The sequence below is a fragment of the Tenrec ecaudatus genome, chromosome 18 (genome assembly GCF_050624435.1).
Source record: "Tenrec ecaudatus isolate mTenEca1 chromosome 18, mTenEca1.hap1, whole genome shotgun sequence".
Taxonomy (NCBI): Eukaryota; Metazoa; Chordata; class Mammalia; order Afrosoricida; family Tenrecidae; genus Tenrec; species Tenrec ecaudatus.
Window position 1 is genome coordinate 29812420 of NC_134547.1, and position 20007 is coordinate 29832426.

Below are 20007 nucleotides of genomic sequence, written 5' to 3' on the forward strand. Positions count from 1 at the left end.
GAGACAAAAATTTGTAACAAAAAAATTTATTACCAAAATACAATATTAAAGTCAATACATGACAAACTCCTGTAAAGCAAAATAAATTATTCTAACATTGTACAGTTTCCCAAAGGTAGTTAGAGAAGCGCGAGAGACCTTGCTTCACTGCTTGTTCTGAGCAGACAGCCCGCTCTACCATGAGCACAATCTAGGTTGGAGGCGTTAAGGCATGCAGCTTGATGTGCAGGACAATTTTACAGAATGTGGACCGTCCTACCGCAAGGAGGTGCAATGTCAGAGTTACCATGTCAGTGTTCCAGAACGTGTTATGCTTTGGCTATAGAAGCGATGCCATAGTGTTACACAATGCTTATTTCTTAAAAAAATACATGTATTCATGTCCATGGATATCAAACTCAGACTTCTATTAAATATATTTTATAGAACATTACTTAGAGCACCTTGCTGTACAGTAAAAAAGTGAAAGGATTAAATAAGTATATATGAAAACTAAAATATAGGAGGTCTTAGTCGAGAGCCTGCTTGTCTTTGTTAAGCCAAGTACATTGTGGAAGGTACATTGGACACAAGGATGGACACTGTGTGCTTGGTGAGAAAAAGACAAAATACTTAAGAAACCCACCGGCAGCTACCCTGAAGAGGACAAAAGATTTCAAACAAAGGTTTCGGGTAGTGTCACTACACTGTACTTGCTGGTTTGGCCACAAAACTGACACGTTTACAGGTAAATGCAATACAGATACAGCTGGGACACTGGGGACCACCAAACATATTCTGGATTTTCAAGGAAAGGTAAAAAATGACAATCCCTAAAAGTACTACTGATAATGATCAGAATGATCCTCCTCTCCTTTGTTTATCTAGTAAGTTTCTTTTAAAAACCAGTTTTATATCAGATATTAAAACTAGTAGGCGTCCAGAGCAGAAAAAACACACAAAACTATGAGTATGAGTTTGTATGACAAAAGGTCTAATACCAATACATAAAAATTTATTTCTATAATATGGGAGGGAGGAGTCCTACTGATTATTTAATAAGTATAACTCACCTAAATTGCAGTTGCATATTTAGTCTTCATTATTATTTTTAGAAATACTCAATTGGGCTTGGTATCGATTAAGGCTTGCCAGGAGACAATACAGGGACAAGGTAGACCACCCTGCTAGGTGGCTCCCCCACAGGCAGGAGAAAGTTACTGAGGGCATCTTAGGCTTGACACAGATGAACGTTTAAAGGCTTTGAACTTCGAGGTTAAGCCTTTTCTCCATGAGCTAGGGGCAATTTAAATCCATGATTTCAAAAGGAAATTTTAATAATTCAATGGAAGTGCTTTAAGGAAATAAAGGGTATTAAAAAATTCACACTGTTAAAAATTTGGGGGACGTTTTTCTGGCGGTTAATAGTTATCAGATGATTATAAAATTAAAGCCAAAGGAAAATGTATAAGACAAAATTCTTCAAAGGCTGCCCATTTTCAGAAGAACAGTTTTTCACACAGCAATACTGAGTCACAATTAGTAGCAGTGAAAAAATTTACCTATAGTACAAGTGGCAACAATATGAACCTTTTATATGAATTTGAAATGAAACACATTTCAACTCTGAAAACAGGATAAAATTAATATAAACCCACACCCAATGGACTTAGAGGGTATATCATTTAGTATATATAAATTTATTTTATCTTTTTAAAAAACTTAAAAAAGAATAATTCTTGTAAATAAATGCTACCTAAATTAATAAGCTTTAAATTATGATCCATTTCATTTAAATATCATCAGAATGAGATTAAAAAACAAACCAAGATGCCTAGTTGGGCCCACTAAGACTATCTTAAAAATATTAATTTATTCAATTAATACCTGGACTTTGGGAACAGAATTCTTTTTCCTAAAAACAGGTTTGCAAAGCAGCCTATTCAAAAATTGTATTAGATATTCGAAATGTACCAGTCATGGCCTCAACTACAGGAGATGACAGAATCAAGTTCCGAGATAGCACCGTGAGCTGGCGCACTGCATGGTACACCAGCCTTCAGACTTGTAGGCAGAACTTTCATTAACAAGATCATGCAGGAAAAAACAATCTGAACTACAATATAAAACCCTGTTCTCCTCACTCAGAAATAAATTCTAACACAGAAGGTGTAAGGAACGAGGGAAAGAGTGTATCCATTTACTGGTAGGTTTTCATGGAAAAGCACATTTTGTTGGTTCTCAAGGTGTCTGTATTGTCCACTAACAAAACACAACATTCTAAGTAGGAGGAGTCCTCGAGACTTGCCAAATGCCGAGTCTGATTGTTACATAGAACTATGCTACTAAGCTTAGGCCAAACAATCTCAAAAGCAGTGCTCATTTTAAGTGTAAGGAATTTCAGCAATCACTCCCAATTATTTTTATTGTAGAGTTCCAGTTATTTTCAAGGTATGACAGGGTATAAATTTTATTTATTTTTTGCTTCTTCAGCTAATAAGCTCAGACCAGTTTAGAAGAGGATTACGTTTAAATAGTCTAACATACATTTTGAATCAAACTTTGAGAAGTGTGTTGCCTTCAGTGAAGTAGTAGTTTTTATGAAACTAGAGATTTAAGTTTGGTGGGGATTCACCTATTTAAATTTAAATGCCTATTTACAAACTAGCTTTGAATTAAGAGGGCCTTTTCTCCTTTTTTTTAAGGAATAAAGGATCATATATTAGAGATTAATATATGGTTAAAACCTATCAAGAGGGCAAAATCTAGGTAGACAATTTGGAAACCGCCTAAAAATCTGTGTATTCTTATCTGCAATACCACAAATAAACCCAATACCAAGGTTAACCAAACCAAACCACGCAGTCTGTCATTCTTGAGTTGCCTATCAAAACTGAGAATGAAGAAAACTCAGCTCTGCTTAGGATGGTGACACTCTGCTGAAAGGACGTTTTGCATAGTCCCTGAAGGGCCTGCTCTCCTCTCCTTCACTGGCATGGCTACATACGCTAATTTTTAACAGTGAATACACTCAGCATGAAGCAGAACTGACAGAGGGTTAATACAGGATTACGTTTTTGCTTCGTCTTCCACCAATCCACTTCCTTTCACTCAGAATATGTACCACTTACCCATCAGGAATTCCTTTTTATGCATTACACATTTCTTTCCAAAGTCAGCTCTGTCCATCTTCTCAAAACAACAAAATCAAACCAAAAAACACACCATCTCTTTGACTCGCCAGTCATTTGACACCAGCAGAGACACACAGCTGTGGACAGGGATCTTCCAGCTTTCCCCTCTTCAAGTAGCGATGCCCTCTACTGTGTGTTTAGAGCTGCGTTGTGGTCCTTATTTAGGATGATGTTTACAATTTCACCCTCGTGCTCTTTCATGTGATCCAAGAGGTTTTCTTTGCTGGTTGACTCAAAACCACAAATACAGCAACAGAAGAGTACGACGCAGTACTCCAGACCCGGAGGGGCCAGGCTGGAATTGTTTTCTAAACTACATGAGGTATTACTTGTTGGGCTCAGTTTCTCACTCTCGATGGGGCCTACCGCTTCATTGGGAGCCGGGGAAATCAGCTCTGAGGATGACACCGACTTTGCCGAACTTCCAGTGCCAGGATCGGCTCTCTCCTCACTGCTGTTTAATAGAGTCTTTCCAGGGCATTTCCCCAGAACTCTGAAAAACAAAACAGAACACACCAAACCTTGAGTTGGCTGTAACGTAGGACTAATATAGATGATCCTAGCTTTGATTTATAGATCGCAATAAAGGGAAGGGAGAGGAACAGATACCTGCCACTTTGTAAAATTGCATCATTAATAGCCTTGTTGACTTGTTCGTAGTTATAGTTCTGGTCGCTCGCGTGTTTCCACATGTGAGACTTCAGAGAAGGCGGGTGGCTGCATACATACCCACACAAAGAGCATCTGAAAGACAAGAGCACGGAGAGTCAGTGGCCCTTTAAGAGCACGTAAGAAAATGATGACTCTGCAGCAATTATTAAATTCCTTCTCCTGAAGACTTATTACACAGATGAGGTGTCACGGAACGTAAGATGTCACTGATGGCAAGCTGTGTGTCCAGTAAGCAATGAAATGCCACCGTGTGCATAGTAAGTAATAAGAGTTGGAACTAAGACGGTGGTGACTACCCACCTCCATGCTTTCCTTCTTCCACCCAGACCTGAGACAACAAGTGAGACAGATGCAGGTGTTCATCCTGGAACCCTGCGCTTCACACAAAAGGATAAGGCAGTAGCTCAAACACCAACGGGAAGAAATGGAAGCAAAGCGGCAACCAAGGTGCTACCCGGCACAGAGGCGCCTTTCTATTCCAGCTCGTCCTGGTACAGGTCACAAAACGCCGCCACGACCGAGACAGGCTGCCAACAAGCTCAGTGAGGCAAGGGGAGCAGAAATGTAAGCGAGGGTGAAGGGAGAGACTGTCGGAAAGTGGACTGAAGCCCAGGCGGCTCAGGCCACCACAGAGCAGGGAAACTAGAGTCACTCAAAGTGTGGCACCTCGTGAGACCCATGTGATGCGGAGGGTCTGTGAGGTGGCAAATGGAGACATTGGGCTCTGGGCAAGTCCCTGTTCCTCCCCCCGCCCCCCCTCCCCCGCACTGGGACAGGACTCAGAAAACTGGCTGCATTCACACAGGTATACACTAGTGACCACGCTGTGACCTGCATTTTGGAGAAACATTCTTGCCACCCTTGCCTCACACATTCTCTAGAGGCCAGAGGTACAACACCTCCACCCTCCCACGTAGGAGCTGGTGACCTTCCTCGCTGTCCCTCCCACTTCTTTCTGGTGGTCTACCAGGTCCACCGCCCCCACAGCTAATGCCAGCACTGCATTTCCTGAGCAGCCTGAGGTGTCCATGGATTGAGCACACCTGCTGCAGCTGACATGCATGCCTGCCATGTCTGCCTCTGAGGTCCGCAGATCAGGAGACCGGGGGCTGCAGGACTGCCGCTTCCTGGGCTGGCAGTACACACTCCCCTGTGGATGAGCATCGTGTGCTTGTATTCAGCTGCCACACTCCCAATCTTCCTACCTTCCCATATGTTGGTCCATGATGTGTGAGCAGCTACTGGATCCACACTACCCAGACACATCTGCCTCCCCTGCCACTAGGGGGGTGCCATTTCCTATTCTAACACCAGTGGACCGGCCACAGGTGAAGGCTGATACCTGCCCAGTCTGCTCGCAAGTGGTTTATAGGACCAGTGGACAAAGACACACGCTCCTGCTTTGAAATCCATCTGGAAACAGGTGGTGAGTGCAATAGTGCTGACCAACTAGCGCAGTACATCTTTCTCCCAAGGAGCAGCTGGGGGAGCCAACCTGCACTCCACAGCCCAAAGCTTAGGCTACAGAGCCACCAGGGCTGCAAAACATGTGGATGCGCCTGGAGGGCAGTAAAAACAAGCACACAAACCCACCGCCGGTCAGTTGATTGTGACTCCCAGCGACCCTACAGAACAGAGGGTCTCCCTAGGGTTTGAGTCTGTAAATCTTTACAGGAGCAAATAGGACTCATCTTTCTCCCAGGGAGTTGCTGGTGAATTTGAACTGCTCACCTTGAGCAACAGCACCCAGCTGGTAGCTGGATAGTACTCAAAACCCGAAACTAACTGGGTAAAATTAAGTCAACGACAAAAGCACAATTATTTTATGAGATAACTCTTACAAAAAGGAAAGGCAAGGTCTCCACACAGAAAGACGCCTTCTTCAATGGTTACCCTGAATGGGCTGTAGAGGGAAGGCAGGTCACTAACTAGACAGAAGAAACAGAGTCACTCGGGGGGGAGGGATGGCAGTAATGGGAGGGCAGCATAGAATGATCGGGGCAAAGGCAGACACTGAGAAGTGTTGAAGGGTAAAAGACAACAAAGGTGAATGTATTACGTGCATGATCCTGCATTAATAGTAATTCCACACTAGACTATCTTTGAGGAAATACAGCTAAGATCTGCTAGTGGACCAGATGTGAGATGGCAAATGGGCATCCACACGAGCACACAAAGGGAAGCCCAGGAGGACTGCACTAAGGCTCCAGTTCATAGATGCACGCGTTCATTCCAAACAAAATGTGCCCTAACATGTCTCTGGGCTGGCTTTCTAGCATCATCGGGTGTCTTCAAAACAAGGTCCTATCGAAAGTGCTTCCTGGACCCAAACAGGTCTGCTGGATCAGTCGGCTCAGAAGGACATAGCAACCACTTTCGGGGATTCCCAAGGAGTCATCTGGATAGAGATTTTTCAGAGGACATAGCGCAATTACAGGGCCTTGCTAGGAAGACGTTTTCATAAAACGGAAAAGTGCATTGGTGAGAAAAGGCTAGGAAAAGTTATGCTCATGATACTTCCCCCCCACGAGCATGTCCTTACTCATTCTTTATGTATACCAGGGCTGTCCTGTGAGAACTGCACACGTCATCCCCTAAGGCTTGCACACCTTGCCCTTCTAGACTTCATGCTGTTCCCCACATTTAAACAATATTGAAAGGAACACAATCTGAGTCCCTAAAATAGGCCCAAAATGCCATTTTGATGTGGTGTAAATCAAAAGATTATAAAATTCTTCAGACACAGGCAGGAGACACGGAAGCACCGTCTTCATTCATACACAGACCTAGATGGGAGGACAGGTCAAGATACAGTAACTGCACATTTCGGTCTTTTTTGTTTAATATGGGTTTCTGAGTTTTAACAATACTTTTCTACTTATCCTCATATGTGTGTATTATACATATATCTATTACACATACACGCAAAGCCTTCAAAAAGTTCATGGAAAAGTTCCATACCTTCTAATTCCATTTTTTCAGTTTTTGAAGCCCCCTTATGAATGTATGTGTGTGTGGTAAAGTGTAAACTATGTACAATGTTACTACATATACACTTCTAACTCTAAAAGTTATAAAAAATGTCTAAACATGGTATGTGGACATCAGGACAGAGGCTAACTCTGGGAAGGAAGGATGGAAAGGAGACTTTTATCTGCATCTACAATGTAGTAATTCTTACACATGTAGCAACGTATTTGAAGTCTTTGTTTAAATATTTTTAAAATGTTATTTTAAGATTTTATAGTTTACATAATGCAACAAAACCTTTTTATTACTAGCAGTACACACATATAGTAACCTTACTTTCATTCATTTTATTTTACCCCCTTGACCATTGATTTACATATCTGAGATGTAGCAATCTTTGGACAACTATCAATAAATCTATGTTCACGAACTTCTAGAAAGGCCAGAGCTGGTATTGAGTCCTGTCCCACAGCCCTGAAACCCGGTGCCCCTATCTCCCCGTGCTCTCCTGAGCTCTGCAGTGCCTCCCGTGGTCCCAGGCCCCAGGTGAAGCCTCACGGGGCTGCTCTGAGAGCAGTGGCAGTCAATTCCGTGACCCCTGAGGCATGCATCCCACTTAGCTGGGGAGGGGCAGTGAACTCACTCAAAGCCAAGCAATGCTCCCATGTTCCTGGCCAGTACCTTTCAGGAACGAAGCCTTTACAACACACGTCCCACGCACGGACGGTGACTGACAAAACAAAGGCACAGCAGAAATGAAATCTTGGTGCTTCAGGTACACTTCCCTGCATTCAGTCAGACTTGCCCCGAAGTCTCCCCAGAAAACTCTGTCTGTCTGCACAGAGAGCCACAGAATATTGCAGACACCTCAGCTAGCTGCCACCGTGTCAGTTTCAAGCTCCGGTGAGCCCACACAGTGTAAAACCGCTCTACAGGGTCTTCACCAGCTGGCCTTGTAGAAACACATCGCTGCACCTTTCTTCTGAGGTGCCTCTGGGCGGGCTCAACCCTGCAGCTTTTCGGTTAGCAGCTGACTATTACTGTCTGTACCACCCGAGGATGATGCATGGGGCACAGCCCCCTCCCCCAAGGAAAAGTCAGCCTTAGGCCATGAGAACTGCCCAAATGTATCCACGGAACAACCCAATGGCACTCTTGAGGCTTTATATGAATCAGAGGGGTACACTGTCCTACCAAAAACCAAAAAACTGTCCCGCTAAGTATTTGCTTCTTTCTCCCTCCCTTTTAAGGAAATAATCTTTTTATTATGGAATGGTTTTAGACAAGTTGAGTTTCACCTGTTAACACTGTACACTAACTCCAGTACATTTCTCAGACACAAGGAATAACCATTGGTATGCTAGTACATGTAAAGTTCATCCTTTATTTTGACTTCATTCATTTTCACCCAATGTCCTTTTTCTGTCCCAAGAAGCCATCCAAGCACTCATGAGTCATTATAGCTCTTTAGGATACTCTAGAGCAGTGGTTCTCAACCTGCCTCATGCGGCGACCTCCCCCTTTTTTTCTTACTTATTTATTTATTTAATCATTTTATTGGGGGTTTGTACAATTCTTATCACAATCCATACCTCCATCCATTGTGTCAAGCACATATGTACATTTGTTGCCATCATCATTCTCAAAGCGGCGACCCTTTAATACAGTTCCTCATGTTATGGTGACCCCCCAACCATAAAATTATTTTCATTGCTACTTCATGACTGTAGTTTTGCTACTGTTATGAATTGGGCAACCCCTGTGAAAGGGTCATTTGACCCCCAAGGGGGTTGAGACCCACTGCTCTAGACTATGTCAGTTTCCTGGACTTCCCTTGCTTTTTGATGAACTCGGAGAATCTGGAGTACGGAAAAAGCACTTTAGAGAAGGTTCCTCACTTCAGCCTTGCTCGATGTTTTTCTCACAATCAGACTCGACTGTGAGATCTTGGGAGGGGAACCATAGGGTTAAGCTTATCACACTGTATTATCAACATGATTTACACTGCTGATGCTGAGCTTGATCACCTGGCTGAGGGGAGGTTACTCTCCCCGCCCCTTCCACACCACACACTTCTGAGAGCCTCCTCTATGTGTAGAACACATGTAATTATAGTCCACGTCTGTGAGAGCAGAGAATAAATTATTTGGAATTCATCTGTCCACGAAATGTCTCTTACCTATTTATTTATCATAGCAATCTATGTAATAATGGCTTGTGTATATGTGGGCCCATGGGTATTTATTTTATACTGTGGATTACAATACTATGTGATTATTTTATTGCTCAGACCATTGGAGACACTTTAATTTGGCTCCTGTGTCCCATGGGACACACTTTCAGTTTGGTTTGTTGAATATTTTCTTATTTTAAGACCTACTGAGGGCTCCAGGTTTAGCTAGCTTTTCTATCCTCTGCCCCAGTCCTAGATTAGGCCAGCTATTTCTCTAAGGAATTTCTCTGCTTCCTTTTATTGGAGAATGATAAAAGAAAGCAAGATCTGGGCACAAAGTAACAGATGTTTTTAAATAATATTTTTCATGGTATCAAATATTGACAGTACACAATTTGAAAATACAGGAAGCAGGGAAAGGAAAACCACTCATAATCTTACTACTGGATGCAATGACGATGCTCATGCTGATCAGCAATTTTCCAGTCCATGAAAGTCCTAGAGCCCTAGTGGTGTTGTCAACTGCGAGGCTAGTGGTTCAAACCCACTGGTGGCTCCAGGGGGCGTTATTTGCTCCAGTAAAGATGTATAGTCTCAGGGTTCCTACACAGGGTTGCTGTGAGTTGAGACTAACTCTATGGCAGTGGGTTTGGTTGGGTTTTATTGAAGTCCATTAAAAAAATTGGGATTGTACAAGCCTACTGTTTTATTAATATTCCTCAATATAACTTAAATTTGCTACAAGAAACTAATATTGAATGTCCTATCACTGGATGGAATTTGTGGAGTTCCAGCTACTGCTTTTCTATTTTTTTCATGCCAAAAAAAACCCCTATAATTCTAAAAACTGGTGATCCTCAAGTGAAGGGAGGTAAGCACGTGCTCACCACAAAGCAGGCGGCCCACATCCACTCGCAGCTCTGCAGGAGGAAGACAGGCCACCTGCTGCTGTACCGTTGTGTCTCTGGCCCTCTGAGGAGGAGTTCTACGTGCCAAAGGACTCTGGAAAGGGCTGGGTGGTTCACAGAGCCACCTAGAGCACAGCCCTACAGCTCGCACCTGTGCACCCACATATGCTCCTTCTTTAGAAAATGCTCAGGGTGTAAAACAGAAATGGCCATGAGGTATCAGTGCTCTGTCCTAAAGTCTATGAATCTAATGTAAAAAAATTGCCAGTTCCTTTGCATTTTAAGTTAGCTTGTAGCTTCAAATATCCCAAAGACTTTTTATAAAACCCAGAGAACACTGATACTGAAATTTGGCAAGGGGCAGTACAAAAAAGAAATCACTGACCACTCTCATTTGTATCAATGTAGAAATAATAAATGCTGGCAAACAGAATCCTGCGGTACATGAAAAAAAAAATATATATATATACCATGATTGTAGGAGTCTTATTCTAGGGATACAGACAAGTCCTTATCAAAAAATTGATTAATAAAAATGTTTATTTTTTTCTTGAAAATTTATCTCGAAAGATTCAATAGCTAAAAAAATCTTTTACTGTGGAAACTTTAAACACATCTAAGTGTAAAGACAAATATAATGAATCCCCACTACCCAACTTCATGAAATGAAATTTGCCAATTTTGATATAAAATAAAAATTTAGGGTCTCATCCTTTACCTATAAATATTTTGGCACACTCTGTGTATTAAATAAGAATTTGATCACCGACCACTGAGTCTACTTCAAATTTGGATAGAATCAAGATACTATATTTAGTATATAACAAGTTCATAGAAAAATGGCATTTTCCCTCCAACTTTTGAAGTCCCTGCATAGTTCTATCCTAAGCTGCTCAGTAGCTTTTCTGACCTCTAGCCACTAGATGTCATTAGCCCTTCTGAGAGTTAGCCAGCATCCTCAGGGGTTTGGCAGTTAAGACCAAGTGCTCCCCATCAAGCGATCTAGTGCAAGCTAAAGACCTCCATGAGGAGATCTATTCTTAAATGGCAGCTGTGGACGTCTGATCCCCTTTTGTTGGTCTGGATTATTTAGTACATCGACATTGATACCAGTGAGCGTAGTAGTCAGATCAATGGTTGTTGCTTCATAGTCAGATTCTGTTTTCTTTCTTTCCTTCCTTCCTCAAACCCTCTGTGTTTTTGCTCTAAACACTTCATGAGTACAGCTGTGTATTCCTCATCGCAATTTAGGAGGGGCTTGGACCTACACCTAAAATACGCAGTCTTAATAAATACTCCCAACAAAATAGGGTAGATAGATAATTCTTCAACATGATAAAAATATATCTATCCTAACTGCAAAACTGAGAAAACAGAAGCATTTTCACTGGATACAGGACTCAAACAAAGATGTTCACTCTCCCTACATTTATTTATAGTTCTAGAGTCAGTACAATTAGACACAAGAAAGAGCTAAGAGGAATAAATATCACAAAAGAGCAACGGAAAAATTACTGACTCCAGTATTTCTGTGGCTTGAGAGCTTACTTGGCTAGTCTTCAGGTCTCACTGATTCAGGAACAACTGCCTTGAGAGGTTTGGTAAAAGCAAGCAGAACCTCCATGTCCAATAAGGTTGGTAGTGGCATGGGCATGGTTCGAAAACCCAGAGACTTCAACAGAAACTTTGCAACAGGGTTGAACTTACCACACTTAATTCCTTTCAAATTTACTTTACCTCAAATAATTAGGAATGAGTAACCATGGCCAGAAACATGGCCACTGCACATTTTCTAATGAACCTGAGAAATCCTTATCCTAGTGTGGACACACTGCTTCAATGCATTCCTTCCAAACAAAAGACATTTCCCCCTTTAATTTAAGTTGTTTAACTGTTTGCCTTGACGGAAACTTTTCAGAGATCTGGGTTTCCCCCCAAGCTAATTGCCAAGATTCAACATGCCTACATGTGGAGACTTAAAGGGCTCTCTAGTGGAAGCGACAACATGTGACTTCTAAAAGTAGGCCATAAAAGATAAGCCTGTGCTTGCTTGTTTCTTCTAGGAAGCGCACTTTTGGAGCTAGCAGTCATGTGTGAGGAAGAGGACTCACTACCTAGAACTCACATGTAAATGAAAACAAAAACACCAAACTCACTGCCAATGACTTGATTCTGACCCATAATATATGAGGTATAAGGTAATTATTTACGATGGCTCTTCAAGCAATAGTCCTCCTTTGTGGGAGGAGGTATTGCAAATGCAAGGCTCTCTAATTTCCGGAGCTTTGGTAGCATAGTGGGTTATGAAATGGACTGGTAACTGCAAGGTCAGCAGTTCAAGGTCACCCACTGTACCACAGGAGAAAGATGGAGGCTTTCTATTCCTGTTAAATTTAGTCTCAGTCAAAGTAGGTGCATAAGCGAATATGGTGAAGAAAGCTGATGTTGCCTGGCTGTCAAAAGATAAAGCATCTGGAGTCTTAAAGGCTTGAAGATAAACAAACGGCCATCTAGCTGAGAAGCAACAAAGCCCACATGGAAGAAGCACCAGCCTGTGTGACCACAAGGTGTCGATGGGATCAGGTATCAAAGAACAAAAAACCCTATTATGAATGAGGGGAGTGCGGAGACCCAAAGTCCATCTGTAGGCAAATGAACATCCCCTTATAGAAGGGTCGCGGGGAGGAGACAAGCCAGTCAGGGTGCAGTGTAGCAATGATAAAACATACAACTTTCCTTTAGTTCTTAAATGCTTCCTCTGCCCAACTCTCATGATCTCAATTTTACTTTACAAATCCTTCTAGACCAGAGGATGTACATTGGTACTGACAGAACTGTAAACACAGGGAATTCAGGACAGATGAACCCCTCGGGACCAGTGGTGAGATCGGCGATACCAAGAGGGTGGAGGGAAGGTGGAGTAGAAAGGGGAAACCGATCACAAGGATCTACATATAACCCCCTCCCTGGGGGATGGACAACAGAAAAGTGGGTAAAGGGAGACGTCGGACAGTGTAAGACAAGACAAAATAATAATAATAATTTATAAATTGTCAAGGGTTTGGAAGGGAAGAGGAGTGGGGAGGGAGGGGAAAAATGAGGAGCAGATACCAAGGGTTCAAGTAGAAAGCAAATGTTTTGAAAAGGGTGATGGCAACATTTGTACAAATGAGCTTGACACAATGGATGGATGGATGGATTGTGATTAGAGTTATATGAACCCCAATAAAATGATTAACTGGGCTGCTCTGAGGATTAAGTGAGCTGAACATATTGTGAGTTTATCATATTGCCTAGTCCACAAAAAGTTAATTAAAAACATAGTCTATTATTACTATCTCCAATATGGGTGTATAAAACTAGGCTTCACACTATGGCTGACAACAGCGAGAAACAACCCCTAAGACTTCCCTAAATTGAACCAATTGTTTACTTTTCTGGAGTTAATATTATTTCAAATTGCTTAGTGCCTGTGCCACACCAGGAAACCATGCTCTTTATTATATAATTACACAGTATTGCTGACCCTATTGATGGGTCACTACTGAAAGCCAGGCCCATTAGTTTAGAAGCATATCATTTTACTCCAAGTTTATCATCTATCCTAGCACGCTATTTGGGAAAATCAAAATTAAATGAAAAATAGAATAGGAAGCTCCAGGGGTTGGTCCTTCCACCCAAATAGCAGGACTGGAAAGTATGACTATTAATGAATGATTCTGGAAAGCTCTGGAGCGTGTCCGGTCATTTCCATTACCCCGCAGATTGTTGATGAAGGGAGAGGCTGCTGTCGCCCGCAGTTGAATCACGTGTGGCTCCCATTCCTCAGCCCAGGGAAGCAGTGGTCACGATGGCTTGAATCACGGCAACTGTATACCTCTAAGGTGTGGGATTCTACACATTTGGGCCAGTTGGGTGGTGAGACAGCCTGGGCGGTCACCTACTGCAGCATCGGCTTATCCCAGAGCAGAAGGTTTCAGTATGGCTTTGCTTTCCCTGCTGGAATAGATCAGACTGAATGCAGAGCTGACAGGACAAAAATTCCAGTAAGCACACACAAGTGGGATCCACGCTCTGTACCCACAGATGGGAACGCCATTAAAGAGAGACGTCAGTCTTCATCGAGGGACAACAGCAGTGACAGAGGAGGAAGAGGACCTGATTGATACCCAGAGCAGCTACCCTACAATATCAGATTGTCCAGCTTTCTGTAAAAATTATAAATCATATTAACAGGAAAAAATGAAGCCCAGACCTTGAAATTTAATCCAAAAGGATAAACAATTGTCTTACATCTACTCAATGAGCTAAAGACAATCAAGGAAATTAGGGGCACGACGCACGGAATAAAATGAGATCATCAAGGAAGAGATAAGAACTATAAAAAGGAGCCAACTAGAAACTCTAGAGCCCAAAAGTATCCACGAAACGAACAACTTACAAGAATTAAAAAGCAGAACACAGAACTGGTGAACGTAAAAATAAGAAAAGTGACATTTTGGGTCTGAGAAGCAAAAAGTAAACAAAACAAAAAAGGAGTAAAATGTGTGCTTGACACAATGGATGGATGGATGAATTGTGGTAAGTATTGTGGTACCCCAATAATATGATTCAATAAAAAAGGAGGAGCTGATCCCAAGGGCTCAAGTAGAAGGCAAATGTTTTGAGAATGATGATGGCAACACATGTACAAATGAGCTTGACACATGGATGGATGGATGGATTGTGGTAAGAGTTGTACGAGCCCTCAATAAAATGAATTAAAAAAAAGGAAACATTTCCTGGTATTTCTCTCACAAGTGCAACTTTCAGCTTTCTTAAAAATTGTTCATAATGAGCCCCATGTACTTCAAAGAAATCTATCAAAATGTCTGGAACCCCCCCAAATAGTAGCCATCACCTGAGTGATCTGTTGTGAGAGGCCACTGCTTCCTGGATCACACTGATAAATCCAAGGCTCGTCACACCGTGAACAGAATGTCTGTACGAGCTTCAGGACCACTTGCAAGACTGCGGGAAGGATCAGCTCTCGGAGCTGGCTGGTCTTCATACAACATGTAGGCACTGGTTGAGCCTACAGCTTGCTGCGGCCAAGACAGTCACTTCAAACTGAAAACACCAAACCCTATGAGAACCGGTCCCTGCAGCTATCTTCTCCGTGGCAATTTTACAGTTGTCTGCCACCAGTTTCTAGCCTTCAGCCTGTTTCTTTATTGGTTGAGGCTGATGGACTTCCCTCTCTTGAATCAGCTTCCAGGTTTCCCTCCGTATAAACACTGTTGTTTTATATCGGGCAGCATTTCCATAAACTTGTTACAAAGCTTTAATGATTTAGGGCAGCATTTTGTTAAAAGTTTAATATTAGCTCTGACTTTAAAATCATTTTCCCCCATGCCACAAAACATATCCTTTGTTTGGAGGGGAGTGAGGGGGCCAGGGCAATGAGACTAAGGCAGTTCCAGTTCTGAGAGAACTTGCCTGCAGGCGCACACAGAGCGTAGAGATGCTCCAGCACGTTCGGTTGGGAAATGATAGCCTAGTCATAATACTTTGGACTTACCCTCATACCAAGTAAGGATATTGAATCAGCAATAAAAAAAACTCCCAACAAAGAAAAGCCCGGGACCAGATGGCTTCATTAGAGAATTATACATTTAAAGGAGAGTTGGCATCTATCCTCACTCTTCCAAAAATATAAAGGAACACTTCCTAACTCATTCCATGAAGCCAGAACTGTTAATTTCTAAAGTGTGGTGCAAATATACGCATCAAAACATAACACCAATACAACAACTTCCACATTTACAATTTAATGATGTTGATTACATTTCATGCTGTGCCTTTATCATTATCTTTTGCCAAAATATTCCACCATTAACATAAAACTCATCACCGCCCAAGTAAATGGCACCCTTTCCTCTCGCTCCTGTTTCTCGCAATCAGGGTACTTTTGGGTTTCTATACACCGTATATATTCCTTGATAAGCCGAGTTTCCCCAGCACATTTCAAATGCAGTTTTCGTGGTAAAATTAGGTACCTCGGCTTATATTCGGGTCAGCTTATACTCAAGTATATACGGTAATTAACCTAGTTCTGGTGGCTTAATTGGGTTACTGATTGGGCTGCTAACCTCAAGGCTAGCACTTCCTAACACAGAGAAAGATAAGCTTTGCTGCTCCTATAAAGATTTATGGCCACAGGGACTCAAAGGGGCAGTTCTACTCTATCCCACACGTGAAACTGATATAGAACTAGTAGACAGAGTAGAGTTGATCTGATGTACGATAGAACGTGATGGCAGAGTAGACTTGGTCGCGGTGTGTTTGGTTTGGGGATTTATACCTTCACTTCAGGAGCCCTGGTGGTGTGAACAACTAAACAATTGAATGACTGGCACTTTGACCCCACTCAATGGCTCTAGAGCAGAAACCTCTGGCTGTAGGAAACCTGTTACAATATGCATTTGAATTTCACGTCTCATTATGACCTTCCAATATCCAATTGTAAGTATATAGTTAATTTGTTAATCTGGTCATTTGTTGGCAGACATTTTGAGGGTTCCCGCCTTTCAGTTATTATGAGAAGTACTACACAGAACACTGACATACAAGTTGTCACGTATGGCCCTGCTGTTACTTAGCTCGCTAGACTGCAGAACACTGGGCTATGTGACAGTTCTCTGCTCAACTTGATGAACTGCCTGGTTGATCTCCAGTGGCGACGCCACTTTGCATTTCTACCAGCAGATGAGGGTTCTACTTTCTCCATGAGCTTGCCAATACATGTTGTTTTCTATTTTTCTTTTTTGTTTAATCATTTTATTAGGGGCTCATACAACTCTTAGCACAATCCACACATATATCAATTGTGTAAAGCACATTTGTACATTCTTCACTCTCATCATTCTCCAGACATTTGCTCTCCACATAAGAACTTGGTATCAGCTCATTTCCCCCTCCTTCCCAACTCACTCATAAATACTTGATAATTTACAAATTATTTTTTTGTCATATCTTACACTGTCCGACATCGCTCTTCACCCATTTTTCTGTTGTCTGACTCCCCAGGGAGGGGTTTATAAGTATATACTTGCAATCGGTTCCCACTCTCCACTCCACCCTCCACCCCACCCATCGCCACTCTCGGCACTGGTCCTGAAGGGATCATCCACCCTGGATTCTGTGTTTCCAGTTCCTGTCTGTACTAGTGTACATTCTCTGGTCTAGCCAGATTTGTAAGGTAGAATTGGGATCATGATAGTGGGACAGGGGTCAGGAAGCATTTAGGAACGAGAGGAAAGCTGTATGTTTCATTGTTGCTACACTGTACCCTGACTGGCTTATCTCCTCCCTGTGACCCATCCAGATGCCTACAGATGGGCTTTGGATCACCACTCTGCATTCTCCCGCATCCACAATGATGTGAATTTTTGTTCTTTGATGCGTGATACCTCATCCTTTCGACACCTTGTGATCACACAGGCTGGTGTGCTTCTTCCATGTGGGCTTTGTTGCTTCTGAGCTAGATGGTCGCTTGTTTATATCCAAGCCTTTAAGACCCCAAACGCTGTATCTTGTGATAGCCGTGCACCATCAGCTTTATTCACCACATTTTCTTATGCACCTGCTTTGTATTCAGCCTATCTTATTTAGACAGACCCGCAGAGATAATAACATGCACAAAATAAAGACAGAGCAAAACCAAGCAACAAAAGAAAACAAAACAACAACAAAAAGCCAATGACAAAAACAACAAAGCAAAGCTTGTAGTTAGTTCAAGGACTGTTTGTTGGCCTTTAGGAGTGTTTTCCTGTCGAGTCTGATGATGTGCCAAGCCCTGGCTCCAAAGTCTATTGTTGGTGTTCCCTGGGGACTTCGTTGCTCTGTTCCTCTCGCTATTCTGTTGCATGCTCTTAGTGCTTTGCCTCCGTGTGGTGGGGTCAGATCAGATGCAATTCCCTCACTGTATCTCCAGTGTTGTTCCCTGTAGGGGTATGGGTCAGTGAGGGATGTCGTGTCTCATAGTGGGGCCGGCCATGCGGTCAAGGTCTTCTCTGTGGTTTGGCTGCTATGAATGGGACTATCATCCTCAAGGCTTGGAGGGCCAGGATGTGCTCCACTCTCTTCCTCCCGCTTCATTTGGTCCCGTGTGTACTGATCAGAAAGGTCCTGCTCCCTGAGCTACAGCTTGAGTGCTGTTCTCTGAAATAAATTCTTCTGGTGGGAGGGGCACATATCCATGTATTTGGGATTGTGGCCGACCCCTCAGATTTCTCCACTGGTTCCCTGCAACTCCATGCTGCCATGTTACATTCACATCTTGGAGCACTGGGTTGAAGTTTGGTCCCTCTTTCCCTGTGGAGATATAAACAATACCTTTCCCATGGGTAGGCTAGTGCCCTGTTCCTCCGCTACCCATCCCCCACCCCCCACCTTTTTAGTTGGATACCATATGTATCCCTGGATTTGGTCCGGCCTCTGCCATACTATTTGGTCCTTGTACCAGGAGTGTTTGTATACAGTAGCTTTTCCCCTATGTCCCCTTTGCATTTTTTTTAGCTCACCTCAGTGGACTCATGTTGTACTTGTCCTTTCCTGCTTGGTTTACTTTAGCAGGATTTCCTCCAGTTCTTCCCATGTGGTGATGTGCTTCATGCATTCATCACTGCTTTTTAGTGATGCCTAGTACTCCACTGTATGTATGTACCAGTTTTTTAATCCACCCATCAGTTGATGGAAATTTGGATTGTTTCCAGCTACTTGCAATTGTAAACTGTGCCGCGATGAACACTGGAACACAGATGTCTGGCCGTGGTTTGTTTCTTGCCTCTTCTGGGTATATATGCCCAGTAGGGGGATTGCTGGGTTGTATGGTAGCTTGATTCCATCTGTTTTAGATATAGGCAGATTGATGTCCACAGTGGCAGTACACACCTACAGGTCCACCAGCAGTGGATGAGAGTTTCTGTCTTCCCACAGCCCCTCCAACACTTGCTGCTTTCTGAATTTTTGAAGTGGGCTATCTTTGAGGGTTAGGTGGTATCTCATTGCTGTTTTAATTTGTATTTCTTTTATGGCTAAAGATTGGGAACATTTTTTCATATATTTATTGGCCATTCGGATTTCTGCCCCTGTGAAAGTTCTGTTCATGTCCTTTGCCCACCTCCTTAGTGGGCAATTAGATTTTTTCTTTTTGGAAACTAGCAGAGTAGTATAGATTTTAGTAATAAGGCCTTTGACTGAAGTGTCATTGCTAAAGATATTTTCCCAGTCCATGGGTTCTCTTGTTTCTCTCTTGGTGAATTCTTTCGATGTACACAGGTGTTTTATCTTCAGTATATCCCACTTGTCAATTTGTGCCTCCTCTGTGGTTGTGTCCTTCCTATTGCTGATAGTCGATGTGTTCCCTATTCCAAAGTTCTCAAGTTAGCCCCAATTCCCTCATTGATGGCCCTAATAGTTTGGGGTGTTTTCTATTTTTCAAAATTACCATTCTGCTCGGATATTTTTAAGATTTTCAGTGGCTAATTCTGAGGAGCTATCAGTCTATGGCTAAGGACATCATTCTTGGTAAAGTGGACAGGTAACAAAGACGAGAAGAACCTCGACAAGATGGATTGGCACAGGGCCTTTAACAATGGGCTCAAACTTAAGAACAACTGTGAGGATGATGCAGGATCCGGAGGTGTTTCATCCTTTGGACATGGAGTTGCAACCAAGTTGATGCAGCCTACCACCACCACCAGCAACAGCAAATAATGGGAAGAGAGGAGATCTCATTGTGGGTCTGATTTGCGTCTCCCTAATGGCTGATGAAAGGACCCTTGGTGCTGTGGGTTAGGCGTTGGGCTGCTAACCACAAAGTCAGTGGTTCAAACCCATCTGCCACTCTGCATAAGAATGGCAGGGCTCCAATAAAAATATACAGCCTCCTAAACCCCATGTAGGAGACCTGGCGGTGTAGTGGTTATGCATTGAACTTCGAATCACATGTTTGGCAGTTCAAAACCACCAGCACCTCCTCGAAGGAAAAAGACTGGGCTTTCTACTCCCGAAAACAGTTATAGTCTCAGACACCCATAGGGGGTTGCCATCAGTCAGCAATGACTTG

General features: G+C 42.7%; 1 protein-coding gene across 2 annotated transcripts in view; it reads right to left on the reverse strand.

Annotated features, from left to right (window-relative positions):
- Positions 1–20007, reverse strand: part of ZNF507 (zinc finger protein 507) — a 55741-nt gene continuing 35734 nt past the window's right edge. The window contains exons 6-7 of one of the 2 annotated variants that reach the window (XM_075537762.1): positions 3783–3917; positions 1–3666 (exon numbers count right to left, since the gene is read on the reverse strand). In XM_075537762.1, the coding sequence (XP_075393877.1) occupies positions 3300–3666; positions 3783–3917 (502 nt within the window). In that variant the 3' untranslated portion in view covers positions 1–3299. The remainder of the gene's footprint in view (positions 3667–3782; positions 3918–20007) is intronic. The other variant, XM_075537761.1, reaches the window with a different exon arrangement.